General features: G+C 32.4%; 1 protein-coding gene across 1 annotated transcript in view; it reads left to right on the top strand.

Annotated features, from left to right (window-relative positions):
* LOC121128585 (uncharacterized) overlaps positions 1–25,893 on the top strand; it is a 44,087-nt gene extending 18,194 nt beyond the window's left edge. Inside the window, exon 2 of the mRNA XM_040724174.2 lies at positions 24,670–25,893. Within this exon, the coding sequence (XP_040580108.1) occupies positions 24,670–25,636 (967 nt within the window). The 3' untranslated portion in view covers positions 25,637–25,893. The remainder of the gene's footprint in view (positions 1–24,669) is intronic.
* The last annotated feature ends 2,022 nt before the right edge of the window (positions 25,894–27,915 follow it).

Genomic DNA, 27,915 nt, shown 5'->3' with positions numbered 1-27,915 from the left:
ACATTTTTCATTTTGATTTCATATCATCTCTCCCTGTTCCTGATATTGGATAATTAATATTTGTAATTATGGCCAAAAAATATGAATGAATTTGCCCTGTAACATGAGATAAAGTTGGATATGGATGAAATGTGAAGGATATGTAGTTACGTATAATTATATATATTCATTTATTGCCTGGTCTTGCATGATGGAGTAATAAATGAATAATTAACTAACAATCTAATCTACAAATAAGGTGCTTCTAATGTTGAAAACAGGAATTTTATAGACAATAATTCATTTCATTATTGAAATATTCAAGAAACTTTATATACACAATTTGAAATCCATTCAGGATTTCAAATATTAGGTTTGTAAAGTGGATGTAGTTTTTCTTATACTTTTATGTTACATTATTTTCTTGGGACCTGTCTAAAGGACCGTCAATTCTGGGGATAGGTTAAGAACATTCCACATATCTTGCAAAAAGTACTTTTGTTTTCTTTAAAATGCAATATAATACAAACATATTATAATAGGTTGTAGAAAAATAACTTTGTGTTTTTCGCTTTGGTTAAATACTTTATAAGAAGTGTTACAATAATTTGATTTAAGCTTTTTGTTCTATAATAAGAATCCAATTTCATAATACCCTTATCATAGACGCAGGTATTGGCAAAGAGAAAAAAACCTCTATTAAGGCCAAATATATATCCCCAAGCGCGTCGGCCATGGAGAGAAACATGTGGTAGTTACTTGGTGCTAGGTCTGGGCAGTAGGGTAGATATATAAGAACTGTCCATCCGAGATCTTGGAGTTTATGGCGCGTCATCAAAGATGTGTACGGACTGGTATTGCCTTGTTGTCTCCTATTTGCCAATACTGAGCGCTTCTTTTCGATCGCCAGCTTCAAACGGCAGAGTTGTTCTCAATAGAGAGATATGAGTGAGAAAAAAAATCACTCCAACCACTGCTTTACAACACAAACCAAAAAGAGTATTGGCCCCGTATACATCGCAAATTTTCTTGGTCGCTTTCGTCGCGTTTTAACCTCTCTGGTACTAAAAGTGCAAAATATGACGAATATCTTCCTTGGAGACATCCATACTCGACGTACGATAATTCACGACGGAACTGGCCAAGGACAATACTGTCTCAAAAGCATTTATATTATACAATCATACTTATACAATACTTTATCATATGATCCGATGTGACTAATAATAAGCTAGATATACTTAGTTTTAGAAAAAGGACGGGGAATACGAAAATATTTTGATGTCGTTATATAATTTATTCTGTTATTTAATAAAATTATTAAAGAAAGGAAAAAAAACCCTGAATGACGTGACAAGGAATCAATTTTATCTTCTATTTGCACCAAACTGGACCGCACTGGGACTGAATTGGATGGGACTTCAGTTTTCAGTCTTAAATAAGGACAGAGACACTGTATTAAGAATTATCATAAAAATATTTTTATTCGTGTTATAGTATTTATTCGGAAAAGTGTTATTCGGTAATGTGTTCAAGTTCAAGTACTAGAGTCAACAGCTGACTCAATTATGTCTCTAATCATAATTGAGTCAGCTGTTTACTGTAGTACTTTAACTTTTACTCTATCAGTCCTTGAGTAAAAGGGCTTGCTATGTCTCATGTTAAACATGGAATTTTATTATAATTTTGTATGAACTATGATCGGTCTAACATAGATATTAGTAAATAAAATTGCTTTTAATGACTATTCAATATAATACAAATCTTTCGCAAGAACATAAGGACTTCAAGGCAAAGTACATCGAACAGTATAATCATATTTAGGAATAATGACATAAAAAGAAGGACCCCTCTGATATATATATATTTATATTATATGTTCTTTTATTCGATCCTTCATACCCATCTCTCCTTGAACTTCATAATTGACTACATATTAATATTTTTTTGATAAGACATTACGAGCGTTACTTCATGGGTTCATTCAAGTGTGGTTATGACTCGTCAAAATCGAAAAATATATTATATAATATGACAATAAAGTTCTTGCATTATGGCGTTACCTCAATAACACATAAATATTGTATTGTCAGCTGTCAATGTTTTGTTTCTTTTCCCATAATCAACTAGAAGAATGTTGATTGGTTGAAATAGAATGAAGCTGTAGACACTTTGCAACAAATATTCAATAAAAAATCCATAGATGAGAAGATTTGGCCCCAAAATTGGCTAACCGCCAATTGAATTTCACCCTTCTTTCCGGTTTCTTTTCGTATGAAAGGTTGCATGATACATAATAAAAGTCACCTGTGGTATTGATTGCCCCCTTTGGGGAGGGGGGGGGCATGAGCCCTCCTAAACGTTTCTGAAGCTCCTAACTTTTTTTATCATATAGAAATATATTTAAAACTTGAAAGTATATTCTTGGTGTTATCACATGTGAAATCAACGGTCGAATAGATCAATCAGAAATTCAGTAAGTAGACTTAAAAAATAACCGTATCTCTTTCTATCTCTCTCTGTTTCTTCCCTCTTCTCATCCCCCTCCGTATTTTTCCACATCCCTCTCTCTGTGTCTTTTTTTCTACCTTCATTCTTTGTTTCTATATCCCTCTATTAAGCCCTGCAACGTAAGACATCCTAAGGTAGTATATATTTATATAATAGCCTTATTTATATCAAGGTTAATAAAAATATAGGGATAGACCATCATGTAGTCGGGCTTGCTAGAAATTTTCAATTTGACGTGTCGTACCGACTGCTGGGCAAGACACACATATTTTGACAAACCACGCAACCGATAATAGTATATGACGTTACTATTGCTATAATATTCAATTTTAGGTATCTTACCTACTGCTTTGCAAGAAAGACAGATTCTGACTAAACACGCAACCACTCATACACTATGACGTCAATATTAAAAAGCGTGGTGGAAGTCAAACATCAGTCGTACACGCGTTATGGTATAACCTTGTATTTCTATTAACCTTGATTTATATAAGTAATTATATATCGGTGTTATTAATTTTTGGGGCTAAGCCTGCCCCAAATGATGAAAGCTAGCAACGGCCTTTGTAGGTAACGACGTTAAATTGTTCAGTATTATAGTATGTATAAGTTTTATACATATTCCAAAATGTAATAATTAAAATCTGTTCTTTTATTCATTCGCTGCATACCAAAAATGCAAATGCAGTCGAACATGGTGTAACAGTCATCTTTTTTAAGAGTTTAATCGCACTAAGAGTTCATGTACAGTTTTCAAATTTAGAATTATTACAAAATATGAGTCTGATTTCAGGGATCACCTGCACTAAGCGATCACTTTGTCAATTTCCCTTGCCTTTTCAAAAAAAATAATTTAACTTGTTTAGAAAATAAAATTGGGACACTTTTATTTCAAATAACATTTTTCTACAGAATTATATATCTTTGAGTGGTTTTATATATTTATATTTGTTAAAGATATCGAATAACGATATTGCTGTAATAGTTTTCAAATCTTGGATCCAATTTTTCGGTCATAATATACAGAGTGATTTTGTTTTGTTTCCAATCAATTGACCGATTTTTTCCACTATTCTGGTTCATGAATTATAGAAATATGATTGATGTAACACATTTAACTTCATATAACGTCAAATTTTAAAGACAACTGACTTTATCAAGAATTCACCTATAAATATACCGAATTAGAAATTAGACTGAGCCAGACTCAATTTATCTTTCGAATTGGTGTAGACCAAACTGATTTAAAATACCAAATTAGTTGGTCTACTAAAAATGAGTTATGGGACGATTAATCGAAAACTGGAATTAAAGAATTTGGGATTTTTTCTAGAATCGGCATCGAGAAAATAATATGATTCCGATTCTTAAATAATAATGGTGTTTAACTATTTATTACTTTTCGAATTTATGAATAAAAAAAATAAAAAATAGCCCCCCAAATTAAAGAATTTTATTTTTTACTAAAAATTTAATGTAACTTTTACAAAAAGTTAATATCCCAATTTCTTTTCCAAAAAATTTTAATTTTTGTGTAAATAACTATGTATTTCAGAATTTTTTCTCGAAAAAAAATATTATTGAATTTCTTTTTTAAACTTAATATAATTTTTGAAATCTTTTTCCAAAACATTTAATTTTTGTGAACAGCTATAGATTTTTAAATTTTTTTTTATAAAAATTTTAATTTTGGGATTTTTTTAAAACTCCAATTACCAAGCTCCACCCTCCTAAAAAAAAAATATATATATATATACATATATATTTAATCTGGTGGACGCTCCTGATATCAAAATTGTATTTTTTTAATATAATTTATAATTGAATCGGCATTGGTATTTTTTGCTAAAATTGCTTAGGAATCAGGATTTTGTTTGGATTCGTCCCATCACTAATAAAAATGATAACAGTCTCAGAGCGGTCTAGGATTTTAAGAACTAAAACCCAACACTAGCTCAATCATTATATTTCTTCATTTCTCAAAAAAGGAACACATTTTTTTACCATTTTTAATCCCTCTAGTGTTCAAAATATAAACTTAATATAAATTTGTAGTTTTTGCTTTTCTCAGCTTTATAATTAAAGTTATCAAGTAAGTACAGATGTAATATAGTCGTCAACATAAATGTCATTATGAGGTGAATCAGAAAAACGACGATTCATCGTCATTATTTCTATATTATATTAAAAATCCCACGATTTTTTAACTTAATCAAACGTATATACCTTGAAAAACGCGAGAATTGATGCCAAAAATCCCCTCCATATTTAGTAAAATAAGTTCACACTATTTATTAAAATATTATGAGATATTTATCAAAATAAAAAAAACATTCATTTCCGTGAGGAACTCACAAAATAACTTCATCCTCAAGGTTTGCTCATTCTGAATGGAACATCATTTACCGAATTACATTCATAAATAATAATAATAATAATATGTAATAAGTCTTATCTCTGCTAGTCATTGCGTGTAGGTCTTAAAAAGAATTAGGACACATTAATCCCACATCAACGAGAATGATGTATGTATTGAGAGTTATTACTTTGTTACATTACAAAATGGTTGCATTCACGTTACTTTTAATACTTTAAATATCTCAATTATGCAATTCCATTGGTTTAAACATTTCAGGGCTCTAAATGGGCTACAACTAAATACCTCATTGCATTAATATTTACTATGGTGGATTTGAAAAAAAGATATAGTACCTCGGTTTACCATTCGAATTAGTTTATTAAAATTGAAGGGTCGTTCATTGACAAGAATAGGATGTCATTATTCAAAACTTAGGCCTTAATTAAATATTTACTATTCTTAAAAGCATTAAATTCTTGTCACGACGTTAACTTGATTGAATCATGAAACCTTTCCTTGGAAAAGTAACAAAAAAGACACAAAATCAGTTGGTGGTTAGCCAATTCTTCTCAATTTTACAATTATTATTCAATTATTGTTAGGAATAGTTCCACAGCTGTGCAAGAACTAGTTCGAATTCAATCAATCAGCGTTCCGATCACTGATTAGGAGATACTAGCAGAAACATCAAAAACATTGAAATCTGAAACTTATTATTTCACCAATTATTGAAGCTAATCCCTTCTAGTCTCGGGTGGAGAAGATGGGGTTCTTTCTTTGCTGGTGTGATAAGTGGCCTCTTCACCCTCACAAGGTCCTTTCAACACACTTTTTTGATAGCTCTCTGGACAATCTGGTGTAATATCTAGAAGGGACCCTAATATACTTGAGTGGATTGGCCTGGGCTGTTTTCTTTAACTCCTCCGGGTCCAGTTTGGCTTTGTTGACGGAGCCCTTCTTCCTCTCTAACGTTTCAGACTTGCTGAAGGTGTTGACAGTTGTCCTGGAGACGCCCAACTACTCGTACTGGGTAAACAGATATTCATCGATCATATTCACGAGCCATTTTCTTGACTTGTACGTAAGCTTGAGAGCTCAGGCTTGTTTTTTTTTGTAATTATTTTGTTTAGGCTTTAATATATCAGAATATGAATTAATTTTAAGCGTTCAACCTTAATTAATTATTGATTTAGTTAGTGTTTAGATTTTAATGGAGTATCTCGCATTGCATCAAGTTAGTAGGAATCCAAATGAGAAGCTTTGTTAGCACCTATTTTCAACTTAAATAAAAAATAACTCGAATTCTAAACATAATAAAGATATTTTAAATATAATCTAGGAGTCTTTGAACAAGAGAATTGTCCTTTTCAAACCATTAATTTTGACTCGCTCTCTGTCCTTCGTATCGAAATAGCATTGATGTAGTGCATTTTATATTACAACACAATGTTTATCCGTTTGCTGACGCTCAATCACTCTGCTTGGTACTACTGCTAGTAACTTAATCAGTGAAATATAACCTACTTCCTAGATACATATTTACGTATCCTTTAATATATAAATTCAATCAAAACTATGTTTACATATTAAATATTAATTATATCCTTTAGTCCTTAATGTTATTCACACATATGACAGCTGGGAATCCTATTAAAGTGTTTTCCATTCTATTTATGATTAGTTTATTACTCAAAGACATGAGCCGTGCATATAGATATACAATGTACATGCTATTAAAACACTTCCATGCATTAGATAAGGTTATGATGAGCTTCTTCTAATGTCTATACGTCCCTTTCCATATAAGAATTGTTCTTAGATGGATGTTATAACATACACATTCGTGGTTTTTAAATACCCACATGACGAATGTCATACTAATAAATAAAGAAGGACAATTACGGTTTGCGGTTTATAATATTTAGAAGTCAATGGGGACGAACCAAACCTCTTATTTCGAAAAATAAAAATATAGATATTCATATATGTGGTCTGTCAACATAATAACAATCTAATACAAAAATCAGGAAAAGACCCAATACATTGTTTTACTTCATATAACAACGCATCCCAATATTTCATATACATTTTTGAGTCAATTATAGGCTTTATATTATAATTTGTAGGATTACTTAAATCAAGTGGACTTTTCAGATACATTGAGAACTTATTCTCGGGTAATTAAAATATTCATAGCACGATCGTTTATTTATCAAATCCAAAAAAAGTTTGTAGAGTTATTGCTAGTGATCTTGTATTTGGACTCATTTGATGTAACCTCCTACAGCTTCAATAACCTTTGTGATCCTTGGTCTAAATCGTGCTGCAGCCTTGGTAATGCTAGTTTGTCAGGAGATAACACAGCTGTAGGAACGTTTGTTTACCTGTTTTTGAAGGATGCTCCACAGATAGTAATCGAGAATGTTCAAATATTGATTATTACTAGGCCAGATTTCTACAAGTACCATATTGTGTAGGCTAAACTTCTCCTCCATCCAGGGTAGCAAGACAATCCTTTACGATCTTCAACTATTCATCTGTGTTGATCTTAAGTCTGCCTCGATGAAATGTGATGGGATGATAGAACCATCGCTGCCTACAGCTCCATAAACCATGACTCGGGCTGGATTATTTGAATTAAGAAATGGAATGACTTTAGTTGGATCACAACTCGTGCATTTTTTTAGATTAATTTCTGCCTCCACCACTACTTTTTATCGTCGATGTACAAAATGACTTTTGAAGTAAACTTGTTCTTCAAGTAGTTCAAAATTTTTGGACGGCAATCAACTCTTCTGGCCTTGTCTTTCTCTGTAAACAAAGTTGCATATGAAATAAATTAATCAGATAGTCCCAGCAAAGCAGTTTTTACTATGAAATTCAAAGTGGGAGCAAAGATATAGCAATTTGAAAAATTAGAAATTCATCTGTAAAAAGCTGTATATTGGGCGTTCATAAATCTTTCAAAAAAATATATCCTTTTCTTAACTCTTTAAATGTGATAATGAATTTTGGCAGATATAATTGCAATTTTCGCACACGAAAAGGGTGAATTAGAATACTTTTTTTTCCTTACAATTTGACAACATATCTCAAAGAATAAAATTGTAACCCAGACTCAATTTTGAAGAAAAATGAAAGATCACGAAACCATGTAACTCAAATTTTTGTCTTTCAACCTCTTTGATATGTACGAAATATCCCAATAAATAGTCAATTCCGAAGAAATTTATTGACTAAAAAAATATTATTTTAGTTTGGGGAAAAAGTAATATCGTTTTTCACGCCTCTTTTTTTTTATGAACTAGGTATTTCTTGTTCAGTATTGGTCGCATCAGATCATAGGATAAAGTGTTGTAAAGGTGTGAGTGTATACTTCAAACACTTTTCGAATAGTACTACGCGTGACCGATTAAGTAATGAATTATTGTGTGTCGACTACGGACGGTCTCAAATGGAGAAATGCGCCATGTTTTAGATTTTTACAACCTGAGAAAGAAAAAATGTCGAAAGCGACCAAGAAAATTTGCGATGTATACGATTTCTTTTATTTTGCATAATAGCGGTTCGAGCGATTTCGTTCTGTCATAGTGGAGGTGAATTATACACCATGCACTGCTTGACATATCGTCCACAATGTCAATAAGAACATGGAAAATATCGAAATAAACTGTCATAGTCGGAGCATCGCCCAGGAGCTAAACATCGATTATAAAACCATTTTCGACCATTTTGAAAACACTGGATTAAAAAAAAAATACTAAAACACGAGAGGAATCGTGTTTTATGGAGCTATTGCCGGACGCATATATCTTTGACGATGCGCCAGAACCACGGAAAGCTCGGATGGGAAGTTCTAATGCATCCACTTACTGTCTGGACCTAGTACCAAGTGACTACCACCTGTTTCTGTCTATGACCAACACACATAGGGATACAAATTTGGCCACAATAAAGGCCTGTAAAAATTGGTTTTCCTATTTTGCCAATTGGGACAAGGGCTTCTATGAGAAGGGCGTTATGAATTTTGACTTTTGTTGGCATCGAATTATGAAATAGAGCGGGGCATACTTGGCTTAAATCGGATGATTGTAATACTTCATATAAAGCATTGAAATAATGCAAAAAATACGAAACGACTTTTTCCCCACCCTAATATATGTTATACAATATCTTTTCGACATTTTTGAGTCTATTATAGGGTTTCTTTTCAAATTACTGGGGTGGGTTAAAATAAACAAGAATTGAGTCATATCTTATCACCAAAATTTTATTTTAAGCGATTTATATTCCCCTCCATAATGGCCCCTTTAAAATAAAATCTACCAATTTCATATCATTTAATTGCGACGATCAGTTTTAGTACTTTCAGTGCGATTTAAAGTATTATTTCAAGTGTTAAAAAGAATAATTTTATCATTTAAATGGACAATGATTTGTATAGGAATACTACAGATGTAATCCACACTCAATGTTGAGAAAATCATTTTATCTTGATTTTGTCTTGACCGTTGATAAATTCTACATTTAAGTTTATAAATCTTTTCAACAAAAAGGTCCAATAAAAAAAAAAGATTTTCTTCATTCATAATATTTTATGTATATTAAGAATTCGCTAAAAGAAATCAAAGATGCTGTCATTATTAATGTATGGTAAATGAAAAGGTCAATATTATTCTTGACCACTATGTAGATAGATAAAGCTGACATTGACCTTAATCTTTGTTAGAAATTGTTAAAATAAATAAAACTTAATATCACCTCTCAACTATTTGACATTATCAAAGTTTATCTTAGTTCAAATATGTACATTGTATTTAGAATGCGTAGTTAATATCGAAACAAAGGACAAACCCATTAATTGCTTACTTTAAATTAACGTATAAATCTAGGATTTTTGCAAGGCTATGGACATACATATGTGGTGCGTCAACATAAAAAACAATCATGAATAAAAATCTACCATAACTTTGAAACAAATATACAAATATCCCTCAATTTCCTTTTAAGCGGAGGGTTTGCGCTCTACTGAGTGCAAATTCTAGCTCTATTATACAATAAATAATAATAAAAAAGGAAAAATACCGTCAATGACGTCATCAGCGATCAATTTTACCTAAATAAGGACCGACACAAGGCTAGTATTTAATAATACAAAAAATGCCTACTTTGTTTTAGGACTTGGCTCCGTCCTTCATGATGTAACCAGTGAGGAATTAACATTTGTGGATGGCTGCATGCCTAATAACTTATAATATCATATTTGTAGAAGTTGCCGAATGATAATAAATAATCTTTAAAACACTCCGAGGATTTTCTCACAATTAGTAGGTCGTTGTTCTTTATTTTTTTGAGTTGTTCGTTTAATATTGGATCATAACGAAAATAATTCATCATGAAACGTCTCGGTCCTTTAAGAAGGAAGTTACTTACATAATAAATATGTCACTTTCTGATCGATTCACTGCCTTAATATCATATTTATCTATTAATATTGAATGTTACATGTCAATAGAGTAAAATAATTTGTTTCTATATTATAATTATTAATCATAAAAATATTATTAGATGGTTTTACAAGCATGACAACATGACCATCCTGAGGGTTTGATTCTCCAATTCCATAATAAATCATTCAAATTATATCTACGCATGTATAAAGTGTAACCTATGTTTTCTCAAGGATACAAAAGAAACATAATTCATTCACCTTGGAGTAACTTGCATGATTTTATTAATAACATTACTATCATTAGTGTCGTATCAGTTCGGTCTAGTTCAGTCCTGCCTATCAGTCCTTAAAACTGATAATGTTTGGTCCTTGATGTCGTCACTCAAATTTATTTCTTTTCTTTTTTAAATCATTTCTAGCACTAGCTGACAGTCCAAAGTACCGACAGTCTTAAGGACCGGTCCTAAGGACTCACAGGAGTGCTTCTAAGAATGGACTTGCCCAAATAAATAAGGATAGTCACCACACCAAGTAGTTACCATTGTATTTAAGCCTAATTTAGTTCTCTCTTAGAAGGAAGGGGGTTAAAAAATCTACATCATATCATTTCAAATATACAGGACATGAAATTAAAAGGTTCTAATTATTACCATTAATTATGCATGTAATTGCAGCGTTTCCTAAAGGAAATTAATGTTTTCTTCACACGACCTTCCGTTTGAATCAATTTTTTTTTAAATCATACTCTCGTTCTTCATCTATCAATTTTGTATTTGGATTGATAATTCATGATATTCTTTCTTTTAGGGATAATTCAATTATTAAAATATTTGTACTAAATACACTTACCCTGTTTAAATCAACCTACCTATATATGGCATTGAATAACCAAATAATTTTATGCTCGAATCGTCTCATGTGTAATGTTATTTATTGTTTCAAATAATAATAATTTTGATGAATATTACGGCAATCAAGTCCATGTTGGTCCTTCTAATTAGTACGTTTCTTTTTCAAGGCAATTATTCAAATTATGTATGTATATTGTATAATTTACATAATCAACTATAGAGAATGAAAAACGAATCGGAGTTAAAGGGATTTCCCTTAGCGCTTCTGGATCAAGGGTATACAGGGTCGTTGAGGTAAATCGGACCATCTTGAAACTACATCCTTAACGATAAGGAAAGCTTTTAGCAACCTTATTTCAATTTTTATTAAGAAATTGAGCGTTAGCTTTAAGTCGGTTGCGCAACTTTTAATTCAAAACAAGTATTTACGATGGAGGAGACACATAGAACACCATATTTGAATTGGCTTGCGTAGGACAAACCCAGTGTACATCAAGAAAATGCTCGGGTATACAAAGAACACACTCTACGACGTCTACAACGACTGGAAGAAGGGTGGAACATATAAGAGGAAACCCCACAAATACCGGAGTCATAAAAATGCACTCCCACATTCCTCGTAGGCCTGAAACGTTCCTTGAAGTCAACTCCTGGAACTCAAATTAACATTTTTGCCATCAAACGCCAAGTAAGCCGTAAAGCATTTTTCAGGACCATAAACACTGACCTGAAGATGATGCCATGCCGCCTCTACAAAAGACATATCCTAACATGCAAAATGCAGGCCATCCGCTTGCCTACGGAAGAAAATTGCGAAACAATTTGATTTCCAAAACCGAATCAACTTTTATTTGGATGAGAAACAATGGACTGTCCACAGATCCCACAACATCCAGAACGACAAATGGTTAACCACACAGAGCCCTAATGTCCCCTACGTTTTTAAAGCGAAGTTTTTGACTAGGATTATCACCCTTAGAGTTATTGGGAGCTTCTTCTTTGAGTTAAAATAGAGGCTGGGTACGGACAAGTACTGTGAACTCCTGTCTGACCAAGTGATAAAAGCTGAGGCCAATAGTCTCGAGTTCCTTCTTCACAAGGCCCGCAAGACCCAAAACTTGTTGAAAGAAGAGAATGTGCCATGTATAATTCCCCGATATGATTCCCATGGATTACTTCTTTTATGTAGAGGGAGTTAGAGAGGAAGGTCTTTACTAATTCACATAATAGAATCGACTCCTTGAAGGCCTCCATCATCAAGTACTGGGACAAATTCTCCCTCTGTAGACGTGTTCAAGGCCTGCAAATTCTTTAGGGATCGTATCGAGTGAATGATTGGCGAAAATGGCAAACATATTCAATATTTTGTATTATTATAACTTGTAAATAAAATTTAACTCTACTTGCTTCCCCTATTGATCACGATGCAGTTAAAGGTAGTCCAGATTTACTCGAACGACCTTGTACTTTATGTGAAACCATATATTTTGAGAAAATGCAATTTGAAGGTTAAAGTACCATCGTTTTTTAAGATTTTTTATTGAAAAGGAATGACACTTCGGTTTGTTCAATTGTTTTTACGCCAAAGGAGTTAATTTGAAGCATAAATAATTATGACTTAACGATCAATACAGTAAATATATAATGATCAATTTAATAGATTACTGATTTGTTTCTTAGTTAAGATTGCTTTAAAGCTACAAAAAGTGTTAATATCACCAAAAATTAACCCGAAAATTCTCAAAAATCCAATTTGATACGAAAAAACTAAGTACAGATTCGTAATCAGCGCTTCAAGTACTACTTGAGCTGTATATGAAATTGAATGACTTGTGTCATCTACATACATATATCAAAAGTTTCTGAAGACTTTTGAATGGGTAAAAAAAAGTTCATATCTTGTAAATCTTTACCACCAAGTCTCGAGTCGAATCTGAAGTATTTCCTTACAAATCCAAGACCTACAATATTTTTATCGAGCAAAGTTCGAGACTTCTTTCGAATTAATTTAAAGTTCATAATGATTTATTCGTTTATTTACGAGTATATAAATATTATCTTTAGACTAATATAAAAGAGTTATAATATTCAGAAGTAATGGCTATAACCGAACAAAATCTCAATTGTAAATTATCATAACATTCACTGTTCATACATTGCAAGTTATTTTGACTCAAATTTAGAATTATACATAGTGGGAACCCAAAACTTGGAGTAGCGTGACTAAATTACAAAAAACGTGATTTCTATGGTATCAAGAGAAAACAACTCAAAACAATTTGTGATATGTTTTAATACTAAATTTAGCTTTATTTTTAATATATTCTACTTCATAAGCAATAACATCCTCTATACGCTGGTGAACAGATTGGCAGCCTTTGACGATGAAGGCATGCCACACCATCATGATGGCAGCTTGGAAGGAATCCAAATTGGATAGGAGGTGCCGCATATATTATTATACAAGACACCCAAAATTGAGAAGTCCAGGGGGGCTGAGGTTGGGACTAGAGGAGGGCCACATTGAGTAAGGCCAGAAGACAGCCATATTGTTACCGTAAAAGTTTGGGTTCTTCTTGGCTTTCAATAGTATTCCTATCCTTAATAGATTTCTTGATGTTGTTGGGTGTCCAGATTGAGATTCCAACGGTCTCCGCAGTCTTCTCGGCACTGACACCGCTACAGAGGAGATTGCATACTTGTTGCCTTTTTTGTTGTTATTGCTCTGCCCTTTTTATAGTTCAAGACATGGGATAAAAGCAAAACTTCTTTATTTTTGTTTCAGTTTTCGTTTGTTCCATTATGAAACCTCATAAAAAAAATAACAGGGATGCAATCCTTATTTCATGCTACTGCAAGTTTTAGGTACCCCCTCATTACAAATTTGTTTATTATGACATCTTAGTACATCAGCAACATTTTTGATTTGGGGTATATCCCTCCTCTTTGGTGGAAAGGTTGAGAGATACACTGAATAACACGTCATGAATACTAACAAACATTTTAAGCAATGTATAAGATCGAAATTGGACAATATATTTATGGAAATGAAAGTTACAAGGCACGTACATATATTGATTGATACTTTTGATGTATTGTGGCACGTTCTTATATTTAAGTGATACTGTTATGGATGTGTCCTGAAGGCAAGGGTGGTATAGGTATCAATGAGGAGGCAATCTATTAAAGCTCAATTTCTCTCCACTCCCTAGAACTTGTACATAATTTACTTTAGGTTATCATTTTGTTGGTAGAATATAAGTTTCACTCTTGTTCTGTGATGATTATATTTACGTATCTCAAAAATTATTTGAATTAATATTCCTGGACGTGTCATTTACTTCAAATTTGAGCTCACGGGTTTGAATTCAAGCATGAACCTTTGCTATTGAATCACAGTCACGACATTACAGTTATCACATTATAGTTTCATCACATACCAATCCTCATAGCGTTTTTCAAATTTTTTCTCCCAAACAATTTTCCCCTAAATTGATTTTTTCTTTAGCAGAGATCATGGAACACACCAAAAGATGTTTGACCTATTTATCTGTAAAAAACTAACTATTCCAACATACTAAAAAGTAAATTTAAGAAGCGAATGAGAATCGAATTTGGAATGACAGAATTCAATTTCTTTTTTATCAGACCTCATATATACCGAGTGGTCCGCTAAAATATGAACACTTTGAATTGGAAACTCAACAAGATATAGTTTATTGATTCACAAAAGAATTTCAACAAAATTAATAATATAAAAAGATGTGTATCTGAGTTCTCTTAATCATTAATGTAGCCTCCTTTAGCAGCAAGGATGGCTTTCAGGTGGTGGTGGAAGGCCCAGCACCCGCTGCGGATTTATTCCTCTGTTATGGCGTCTCCGTATTGGCTAAGAGTGGCTGTGAGGGCCTCAGAGGTTGAATGATGGATACTATAGGTCTCTCCCTCGACAGGCACCCAAAAGGTGTAGTTGAGGGGGTTGGCGTCAGGACTGTAGTGGGGCTAAGTGTCTCAGAAAAAAGTTCAGAAGAACTCAAAAGACTCATTCAAAAGATTCTTGCAACTTTCATTGCTGGTGTCAAAAGTGGCTTCTCCACCCTCACAGGCCTCTTTCAACACACTTTTTTGATAGCTCTCTAGACAGTCTTGTGTAAAACCTCAAAATCTCTTTAAGGAACCCTAATGGACTTGAGTGGGTCGGCCGCTTTCTTTAACTCATTGGTACACAGTTTTCACTTTTTGAAAGACCCCTTCTTCCTCTCCGTACGTCGTTTCAGACTTGCTGACGGCGTAGAAGGTGGTCCAGGAGACGCCCAACTGCTTGGAGCGTGCGAATTAACTTAAATCTCCAAATCTTCATTAATAAATGAATTAATAAGTGCTCAGAATTTAATGTACCACCTAGTAAATATCCCATGTCTAAAATTAAATTAAAATATGTTTACAAAATTTATTGGAAATATATTTTTACTTTGGGCAATTATCCTGACAGAAAATAATATACATCCATCTACATTTATCAAAATTAATTCCTAAGCATATATTTATTTGCTGTATGAAATACAATTTATCAAGCTTAAGAAATTACAGTCCTTCTTAATTAAGGCATGTGTCTACTAATGCATTTTAATGCTATAAGAATGAAAGTGTGGAAAATTAATTACATATTTTTAAGTTTGTGTGTTCCCAAAACATAATATTTTCTTTTTTTTACTTTTGCACGCATTATCTAACTCCAGTTTTGATCTATTAATAATATCGGTTGACTTTTTGCTAAAAAAAAACTTGTAAAAAATATACATAATTATGGATATACCATGATGCAGTTAAGAACTCCTTGAACCAGGTTCAATGTCGATGAAAAACCAAATCAATTTGTATTGAATCAAAGTTTATTTTTAGTACTAATTATTACTCCGCATACAACTAAATTTAATAATCTTTATGAGGTCATCTGAAACTTGATCCAGGATAATAGAATGTATCAAAATAACTTTATAGTGTCAGAGACACAAAGGAACTTGGACTCCACTTGTCCTCGATAATTAAGACACACGACGCTACTTTGACTCGAAAGCTATTGTTATCTATTTAATGGCGTTGAGTTTCATTTCAATCAAGATAAATGAAGTAGTACAAATTATTGTTCTATCTCGTTAATCTGAATATTTCATCACTTTTTTTAAAGATAGAGAATGACCAATTTATTCATAAAAAACCTTCTGTTCAAACACCAATAATTATGTACTTTAACGCATCATTAGGATATATTTTCAAGGATGCGATGACAGCATTTGTCTGGAATATCGTTGAGATAATATTATCATCATTACTGTGTTGAATTAAATGTCAGGCGATTCATTGATTTATTAAGATGTGATGTATATTTTTTTATCATTCATGATACGAGAAGAACCAATTCATAACGAATTAAACTTTTTTTGACAATGCAGGCTTTGTCTTACTTACATATGCTATTGTAATATGTAAAATCCCCCGTTCTAAACTGGACAAGTACACTGTGCAGGGTGCACACGCTATCTTGGCTGCAATTTTTTTTTTTTTTCAAACGCAATTTTCTTTACCACCAGTTATCAAATTAAAAAAATATAACCAGATTATGGAAGATTGAGAGATTCTGATTTGTTTTATTCAATAAAATCTCATCCAGCCTCAATTACAGTATCTATACGAGGCCTAAAGCGAGAGCAGCCCTCCGCTACTTGGTCCCTTGGCAAATCCTGCTGCCACATGTAAGGCCTCCTATTTGCAAGCATGTCGATCTAAGACTTTAACTTCGTCACTAGCACGTCCAAGTAGGCATCAGTGTAGATCCTGAGGTCTTTTAAGAGGCAACACATGAGAAGGCAAGGTGCAGCCTTCTGAGCTAACCAACCCAAAAAATATGACAGAGGCTGGGAACTTCGTCTGAATGAGCACAGGTACATCATTGGTGCAGAAATATCTGTTGCTCTGATCGTTGACCTTCTTGTCCTGGCAAAAGTTTTTATCGTCCGCGAAAAACCAGAACAATCTCGATGAAGTGGGTGCTTGAGGCGGCTGAGCAGCTTTTGGGAGTGCTTTAAGCGCTTTTCCTTTCCCTTTTTTTAAATCAAGATTATCCTCCTCTTGTATAAGTAGAAAATAAGGGGTTCGTGAATACAGAGCCAGATCAGCGACTCTTACCGGCCAACATATTGAGAAAATACCCTACTGCCCCTGGGTCTTCACTGAAGATTTGCTGGATTGTGGCCACGAATTCTACCGTCCGAACATAGACACTTCGACCTCATCCTGTATTGTTGTTGGTTCAAAATCTTATTTAAAGTCCTCGAATTCTATCCTACCCTTGCGAACAAACGTGTCACTGAGTCCCAGAGTTCGAGCAATTTTTAGGTTGTCGCTCCTGGGGCGTATTCCAAGGATGACTCCTTGCCTTTTCCAAATATTTGAAACAACAAATTCGTCAATTGATTCCATTTTTTCGCAACCGGAAAAGGTTTGAACAAGCTATCTAACAAAAAAATAATTAGCTAAGTGTCTGCACTTGCCTAAAAGAGCGTACTAAAATGGTGGTATATATAGCTTACGTACCCTGTAAATATACATACTATCAATATTAAAGGAAGGTTGAATTATTATTCCTTAAATTAACACTGATTTGAGACTTGGTCCAAAATCAATTTTTTAATGATACGCATTAACTAACTTTTTCTAAACTGATGTGAACCTATATTACGATTACAATATTATCACCAGCCAGACAATAAACAGGATATATTGTGTGGCTGATGATAAAAGGAGACGAAAACGTTCGTTCATTTAATTTCAGAGTACCAAGCTTGAAGAGTGCCTGCCCATAGGGCTATTATAAATTTTAAAGTTTTGAAAATCCCTGTTAGTTATTTCATTTTTGACTGTATTTTATTAAAAATACCAAATTGATAAAACATATTCTGTGGCACATAATAAAGTTCAAATATTCACATTTATAATACTTGTAAATATGTACTCAATAAGTAATTTTAGTAGGTGAAAATGTGATGGTAACATCAGTGAATAGTTGGATATTAAAAGGACTGATGATATAATTAAAAAAAGTATAATGATACTTCGAAATTTTAACGTGTACAATCCTCTTATGCAAGTTACAAGTTGTACATAACCTAAATATTTTCATTGCATATAAATGGTCCAAAATTGTATGTTAGTTGACCAATTAGTAGTCCTCTAAGATATTCTGTGCGCGCTCCCGCTCAGTTAAAAATTTTGTGAGTGTGCTCCTACTCGTTTTTTTAAAACAACTAGCGAGCTCCCGCTCGATTAAAAATGAGTGATGCTTATTTTATCCCTTGACTAAGTTTATTTGAATTTGACAACTGTTTATGATTCCTATTAAATTAAATATATTGCAAGTTCAAGTGTGCCATTCGATTTGTGACAACCATAATGATTTGCAATAGGTTATAATAATCCAAATGATTGTTTTAAACAAAAAATAGGTGTGTCAATAAGTTTTTATTTGTCTGTTGGTGTGCCTAGTACACAAAAAGTTTGGGAACCACTGTCTTAGGGGGAAATACATTTACGAGGTTTTGTGCAATATCATCCGGTTTAGCCAGATAATTACCTTGAACTTGAACAAAGGATTCTTAAGTTTTTGAACTTATTCTTGATTTATTTTCCAGCAGTATCTCCATTGGAAAGAGCTGTTGGTGTCTCTAAGGGAACCGATATCTGAGTTTCCTTAGAGTGGCCACCTACATGAGAGGAAACTCGTCTACCATAACAACAGAGCGTCACTGATATAGCAAGAAAAAAAAAAGAAAAAAAAAAGATTATAGAATTATCTTGAGACATAACCTGAACCGTCTGTTCTTTCAATTTTTAAAATGATTATTTATTTCTCAAGTTGATTTGATGTCATCTCATCACAAGAGGTAGAAACAGACAAACTTATGTACGTGAGCAAAAATTCGAGCAATTTTATCGCCTTCTAAAAAGATGAGCTCGTTTCCACTCTTGCTACATAATTTTTAACTTTGCTCACTAATGTTTTACTAATTGGCAGTTAAGTTATGTTCCTAAGCTGTTGTACTACTCAATATATTTTGTTTGGAATTCAACAAATCAACATTCAAAAGTACTGAAAAGGTAGTACCATTATACTTTTAAAATGAAAGAAAACCCCCCAAATTGTTAGTCTTATCAATTATTTATTCTAAAGTGGCTGACTTCCAAAATGATGACTATATACAAGTATCTATATTACAAAAATATGTTTTATTACCAGTTTTTTTTTTCTAAACAATTATTGACTTTTATTAATTTCGCACATGTCAATCAGTATATTTTGTGTATGATCTGTTAGTCATAGAAGCGTGTAAACAATCGTTCTGAAATTACTTGGTATAAATTTGAAACTGTATAGAAATCAAAACACTTGTTATCAAATAAATACATTGTAAAATTGACAAGTATAATTTCGACTTTTTTCCAATTTCAATTACAGGTACTGTAGAAATGTTGTCATAGTGTAGGAAAATTATCTATACAAAATTGTATTGTCTCACGAGGTTATCTTTAAGTCGTATATCATTTTTACATTTTCAAAAAGGGAAGATCAAATTTTTTTGAAATTATTTTCTCTTTTTGATCCATGGGGTAGCCTTAGAATTTTTTTTTTAAATCTTTTTAATGTTAGTATAATGTCTGTCATCATTAACTATTGTTAAATAACGATTAATGCATTATTTTAATCTTTATTAACGAAGCCAGCAAAGAACTATGAGATGACCTCGTTGGAAAATAAAATTTGGCATAAGTTATTTCCTCACCAAATCCCAACTATTCTACAGTACCCGTAATCAAAATTTAAAAAAAGTTGAAAATGAAACTTCTCAATTTTACAAAGTATTTACTTGATAACAAGTGTTTAGACCTCACGGACGTCCCTGGCGTCAATCTCATTTTCAAAAGGGGAAAAAAGGCAGAAAGAAGGGATGAAAAAAAAAAAAAAAAAGGAAAAGAAAAAGGAAAAAGCAAAAAAGAGAAACACTTTTGCGAAATCAAATGAATTTTCTTCTTAATAATTCTTGATGTCCGTTGGTAGCATAATTTAGTGTTGCATGAAAAATGTGTAAAAGATAATACCTTTTTCTGTTTTTGATTTTTTCAACAATAAAAGTTATTTACTTGAGATTGTTATTTATTAAATTAGAACACAAACACTGACACAGGGTGTTTCAAAACATTTTTTTTATCACTGGGTATATGAAGAAATTTTTGTTTTGTACCAGAATATAATTTTTCGTTTGGTATTAGAAATGTAATTAGTAAAAATATTTTATAATGGATAAATGAATATATATAATTATTGTGTGATATTTGAATTCATCAATTAGTTATTCCATTCTGTCGTTTTAACTATATTGAGGCCTCATGAGTATATATTGGAATACATTTATTGTATAGATTATCATATTTTGGCCGCAAGGTGGGCCGAAAACCGACACAGAGCAACCCGACTTATCCCAATTCATCTCTAGTCTGAAATATTCCGGGACATTTTTTTAGGGGTGATCATGATCGATTTTATTTGCCAACAAAGTTTTACAACAAGACCGGTCCAGACCAGACAGAAATGGTTTGTTTTTTAAAAGAAAAATAGCTTGATAATAATGTGTTATTGTAATAAAATACTTTAAAACCCGAAAGAGATTATTGGATTAGAGTTTTATTAGGTACCAGCCCAGTATTTGTTCGGATTCTTAAAAGTTTATTTGAAGATAACAAAAAAATAAACTTCCTATTTAAATTGTAATATAAATTATCAATTAATACTGAGTGGCCCATTTAAATCTAAGCACTTTGAATTTTAAACTTCAACAAGATATACTTTAATAATTAACAATAGAATTTCAACAGAATTAATATATCAAATAGATGTCTGTCTGAGCTCTCTTAGTAATTAATGCATAAATAATACTTCGATGCGGCGGGAAAAGGCCTGGCACCCACTACATTGGCCCTCATGGACTTGAGGGGATTGACCTGGGCTGTTTTCTTATACAGGTACAGTTTGGCCTTTTTGACAGAGCCCCTCTTCCTCTCCAACGTTTTGGACTTACTGATGGCATAGAGATTGTTGGTCCTGGAGACACCCGACTCCTTGGAGTGCACAAATGAAAATTCGTCGATCGTGTTGAAGTGTCCTTTTCTCGACTTGTACGTAAGCTAGAGAGCACAGGTTTATTTTCTTTTGTAATTACTTGTGGTTTTTTTTAACATATCAAAATATTAATTAATTTCAATCACTCAACCTTAATTAATTATTGAATAAGTAAGTGTTCAGATTCCAATGGACCATCTGGTAAATTCTGATATAAATTACCAACGAATACGCTACATATTTCTTGGGACAATATAAAAACAATCTTGAACGCAAATCAAGAAAAGGAGAAAACCCCTATTTATGTATTTACTTCATATTTTTATACGTACCAATATTTTATAGATATATTAAGAGTCAATTATAGGCTGATTATTCAAATACCTAAGAGTTTGAGCTAAAGTCTAAAACTTTTATTTGATTTGAGATACTTTTATTGCCCCTGATAAGACCCTGTATATAAAATTGATCCATTTATCATTATTTCATTGTAAGGATCAATTTTGGCTACATTCAGAGCAATTTACAGCACCTTTAAAGGGTTAATGGAATTCTTTTGTCAAAGAATACAAATGTAATCCACATGCAATTTTGAGAAAAATCCTTATGACTTACTTTTTTGTGTACGGGACACATATTTATTTAATGTGCACACTACATGAAGTCATAATTTCTAATAATATATGGTAGAAAATAACTTTTCTAAATAAATGATTATTAGAAATTTCAGTGATTTTTCTAAAAGTAAGTAAATATACTTTCTGTTTGAATGATGAAACAAATTTCATTTAATCCATGATCCTAGTTTACAAGTTCAATAGTATCTATAATATGAGGCTGACATGATCCTAACAAATTATTATTATTATTAATGTCAATTAATATATTTCTCTTTCGATTCTTATTTTTTAAGTTTCCTTGCTTTTTATACGGAAAATAACAATATTAAATGAATCTTCCTAATATGTTATTAAAGCAAATGTGAATAGTTAAATATACTCATTAATTATTATAATTATTTTTAAGATCTTTAGTTTACTATATATTTAAAATAAAAAAATACAGCATAAGAAATTGGTTAATTAAATTTAATAAAAAATATAAAATCAACATTGTGGCTTAAAATTAGTTACCCAAACAAAGTAAACTAAATAAAAATTTTCAAAATAACTCATCAATTAAATATACAACATTCTATAAGTTTATCTGTCTATACTGCCTATTGAGGACCTCGATAATGCGATTTAAAGTTTTAATGTACGTTATAAAGTTCTCCTGAAGTTACCATACAATATCCACCTCTATATGGAACATCGATGTATTGTCCTTAGGGATTTTCTAATCTAAGACAATATATGTATCAACTACTATAACTATGCCTCTTGACTACAGGCTATCCATTTTTTCATTCATAGTCAACTTTTTTTTCACATAAGACTTAGCGTTAAGTATGCCAGACTTGATTGCTTTATGCTTCGTCGAAAAAATTAACTAACTTTTGGGCAAACCAAAAATAATTATAGCCGAGATGTGGTTTAGCAAGGTTTAATCTGAATCAGTAATAAGAATCTAAAAAATATGATAGGAGGCTATTTAACATTTTTTCTTGTTAGGCATGGTTTTGGAAAAAAAAAATACTGCTATAAAGGGGAGAACCTTCTACATTTAAAACAGTATCATTAACTAGAAAATATACTAATTACATTTAAATTCATAAATATTTTTTTATTATTTATTTTTAAATCAATTAACACCGAATCTATGCCATAATTCTTCTTTTAGAGGGAATTGTTCACACACCTACGACTTATTAAGTAATGAACAAAAACAAGAAGGAGAACAAGCATCAACCGTTTTTCCTCTTTTAATCGGTAAAATGAGTTTTTTCTCTTCACAGATTTCTTCTTAAAAGTGATGAGTGATCAGCTTAGGTGCCTGAATAGAAGGGAACAGGCATTGGGCCTAACCATTTTTTAAACACTATAACAATGAAAAATTGCTTGAATATTTTGGCATTAAAATATAACTCCCTTCCCTCTCTATTATTGAATTGGTTCTGTCAACCCTGGTGATGAGTGGGATAAACTAGAATATGATAGTTTAAAAAACAAACAACTAAAAACACTGCAGTTATATTAGATCGGTCCGGATTAAACTTAAAAGTCCTAGGACCGGTCTTTATCAGTCTTGTATGGCAACTACAATAGCTGAAATGACGTAGTTATTAAACGCGTCATTTCAGGGGTTGATGTTTTATGCTAACCTCTTTCAAAGAGACAAGATACCTAAAATTAAAAGTAGGATGTGTGTGGCTAGAACGTATTTTATTACTCAAATATTTTACGATCTAGATATCGTTTATTTTTTTCTTTCTTCGTTTTAAATTTGTTTAATCTTTGCTCAGAGTTAAGAAAATAAATTGATAGCTAGGGTCCATATGAATGATTGAATTTTGAAAAAGATCAGACGATTATAAATAGAACTAAAAGGGGAGATAAACTGATTAGTAATGCAGTCGTAGGACTAATCTAACACTTCGGGAAACATATTTTCTTTATAATAAATGCGAATGTCGCTTTGTTTGAGCGAGTGTGTTTGTCCAGGAATCCTGCCCAAGCCAATTAATGGATTTTGATGAAATTTTTGAAAAGGTTCTTAAGGCTTAAGCGACATTTCTGGTATCATTTCTTTGGTCTTGAAGGAGATGGCGACCTTTGAATAGTATTTTTCTCAAAAGTTATGTTTTGACTAACACACCTTTATTTTATATAAACAAAAAATAAAGACCTTAAAATTTTAAGAATTCTTCTCGATGAATACTATTTTTTAAATAAGATTATAGGCTTAAAGAAAAAAAAAGTAGAATAAGGGAAAATATTTTTGACAATAATATTAAAGTTGAGGAAACGACAGTTCAACTTTAAAATTTTTTCTTCCCTAAACCTTGTAATCTCCTTTTAAAAAAGTGTGCATATATATATATATACAGCAAGAATAATTCAATATTTTTTCTTTTATATAAGCTAGAAGAGTTAAGAATTAAATTTTAAATTCTCAATGTCCGGGCAACGCCGGAAAACCTACACTAGTTATAATTATATGTAACATAATTGTAAGCTTTTCTTACAAATGATGATGTCAACACAAACTATGAATAATATATAATCCCTTTTATATATAAGTACATTTACGAAAGGGCAAAGACCCGAAATTACACATCAATAGTGAGATATGTGCATGACAAATTACCTGTCAATAAATAATGATCCGGGTATATTTTACTTTGATGTTTCAATTCATATCTAGTTCTAATGTATTTATTTATATAATATTCTAATCATTTCAGACACACTCGACCCCTTGTCAAGTCTTATTCTGCAAATCCTTTCCCAGATAAGGCCAACTACCATCGGGATGCCAAATCTAACTCTCACCACCATCACCACTACACAACCCTCTCCTCTCCACACCGAAGAGTCACAGCTAAAAACAAATCCATGATTTGTTCCTGCATTCTACACGAAGAACGGAAGCTTCATCGTTCGGGAAGCTCATCTTGCAAGCATCAAGTACATGATCCCCATCACCTCCAAGAACAAAGAAGAGTTCGTGGTGATCGACTAGATAACATTGCCTCCTACCACCATTTACCCCGTATACGGATTTCAAGAAGTTCTTCTCGAGAGGATGATGAGAGACGTCGACGATATTCACAAATGCATCCAAAGGATGTATATCTCCTTCAACAACAGCATCAGCAATACCATCCTCCCCTTCCTCCGTCTCAGTACCATCATATCCATCCCCAGAATCATCCTTTGATAAACCAAAATAATATTTTACCCCCTGATCAAGATCCCTATTTCAGACGACTCAAGAGATCCTCCTCTGCACACATCGTCAATGGACGACTCTTCAAATATTTCCAAGAGGGAATCCCAGATTTCGAGAATGACGATGGACTAGGAAAAGATAACATTCAACGAAACAATTCCATTTCTTCCTCCTCCTCTATAGTCTCCGTAGAGGACGATCATTCTTCAGAGGAAGAAGGTAATAGCAACAATAAAGTCGAGAGTCCAGATGATGATCCTGGACTTGGAAGCTCTGAAACGGACTCCTTGGAACTGGAGCTTGCTGTCCTCAACTTTGGCGAGGAAGATGAAGATCGAGAAGACGTGAGTTCAGAGGATAATATAAGTCTTATATGCATAGAGGAATCGTATATTAATTACAGCTACTCTGCAGCTCGAGGACAGAGAGAAAAGGAGCTGGAGATTTGTGAAGTTCTTCCCACACAAATATCACTTTGATGTGTTATAGGATTCGAATTAATGCATATTTTTAAGAGATATTAATTGTGTAATATAGAACTATTTGAGAATAATATCGTATTTTGTTAGTTTTTTATATGTAAAACTGCTGTTTGTTAAGTCACTAATTTATGTTGTAAAAATGTTGTACGAATATTATATTTTGTACAATGGACACGTTGTTCATTTCTCGTTTTTACTAACATCTATGATAGAAATCTTTTTGTAGATAAAAACATTTGTATAAATACATTTACAAGTACTAAAAAGAATAAACCCTTATATTTATTGACCAAAATCCTCTAGCCTCTGTTACTTGCCTGGGGGCTCCCTCCCCAGGTACCGAAAAATCTTTGTAATACCTTGTCTATATTATATATTAAATACACAGTTGATTTATTATAGATTTCTTTTTTTGTATTATACCCAACTTTTTTGGGATGGTACTTCATTAGTGTCTGACTTATAACAAATTCTGGAATTAATCATAGAGGTTTCAAAGAGTTTTTGCTTAATGCACTCTTACTATTTATCTACCCAACGATTAATATTAGATAGGGAGACGGAAGGGGCCGAATAGGAGAGCAGTCATATTCTGTATATTCGATATCATTAGTCTTGTATCGATTGAAGACTGCAGTTCCACTCAGCTCAGTCTTGGTCCAGTCCTGTCTAGTTCAGTCCTATGTATCAGTCTAAAGTTAATAAAGTTCGGTCCTTGATCATCTCACACAACATTATTTCTTCATTTTTAATAACTTCTAGTACTGAAAGTACAGACTGTCTTAAGGACCAGTCTGAAGGAGTGTTAATACCAGTCTTAAGACTAGACTGGACCAAATAAATAAGAGCTGACACAACCACATCTATCATTGTTAAAAAAAAAAAAAAAAAAAAAAAAAATCATGTGATAAATTTCCTTTTTTTGACAGTGAAACAATGCACCTAATTTAATGGCTAAGTAATTGTCTGGCAATACAATATATCTAAAAGGAATGTAACACTGACTTTACTTATCAATCCTCTCAATTAGCTGTAATAATAATGACTCAGATAGTATATTCTAGAAACTTTGGGTTACTAATTTTTTTTTTCTTTACTGGTGTCAGAAACAATTAATAGAATCAAAGGGTAGCAATTTGTGCGGCAGGAAGTTAAGTTTTCATAATGGCCTTAAGCTATTCATTCATGTGTGAATTACATGTACACGCTATTTATTTAACTATTCGGTATTCCCTTCTCATCAAAACATTCCATCGTTGACATTGATCTCTTGATCATTTTCTCCATCCTTTGAGGTATTGACTTTTATTGCCGCGTACAGAGTGGTCTTGATAAATTGAGATAATATTTAAAGGCTTATAACGAACAAGCTATATATGTTAGAACCCTAATTTTGCTATTAATTGAAAACTATATTTAATGACCTTCAATTATTAATAATGATATCTGCATTTTTCATAATTTTGACCATACGGCGCCTGAAGATTTGGGAGGCCTGGATGCCTTGTGCAGATCCAGCTTTGCCATTCTACTGGTTCTGGTTTCGCAATTTTAACTTACATTCCCTGGATGAATGGAGTAGCCCTAGGAAAAAATTACACCTTTCAATTGGACCGTTCATCCAAAAAAGTACAGAATGCCTTGGCCAAAAAATTTCCTGACTTTTTCAGTCCGGAAATTTCAAATAATAAAAAGTTTATAGTTCAGTCGTTATAAGCCTTTAAAGATTTTGATAATTTATCTGGATCACTCTGTACATAACTCTCTGTATTTTTGCTAGGAAGGCTTCTATTTTGAACTTTTCTGCATGACTTGACATCTTTGTTTATGTCAAATAGCTAGATGTGAAGGTCAAATATATTTTTGATAATTTAAAATTCAATTTTTTCAAAGATATTTTCTTGCCTTTCTTAGCTACAAAGGAATACAAAGGTACATTGGAGAAGGACCGCTGTGCCACAAACATTTATATTTGTCAGTTTGGAGATGTAATTAATTATGAGGATTAATCAGATATTCAAGTACGAATGAAATCTCAACTGTAAAATATATATATTTTAAATGGTGTGTCTTCCTTAAAAAACTATAATCCTAGGGGCCAAAGTATTCTCATAATCTTCAAAACTTTCCAACAGGACATGAGTGTTGTTTACTTAAACTGCAAAATAATAAAGGGAGATGAAGTACGGTGATTGAAATTACACAAACTAGTTTTTGATGTGGGGAAGCCTTCAATAAATAATCTTTTATATTCGGCATGATCTCGAGACAAGCCT

Source organism: Lepeophtheirus salmonis, chromosome 13, assembly GCF_016086655.4.
Source record: "Lepeophtheirus salmonis chromosome 13, UVic_Lsal_1.4, whole genome shotgun sequence".
Classification (NCBI taxonomy): domain Eukaryota; kingdom Metazoa; phylum Arthropoda; class Copepoda; order Siphonostomatoida; family Caligidae; genus Lepeophtheirus; species Lepeophtheirus salmonis.
Note: the sequence above shows the minus strand (reverse complement) of the source record. Positions and strands in the feature narration are given on the sequence as shown.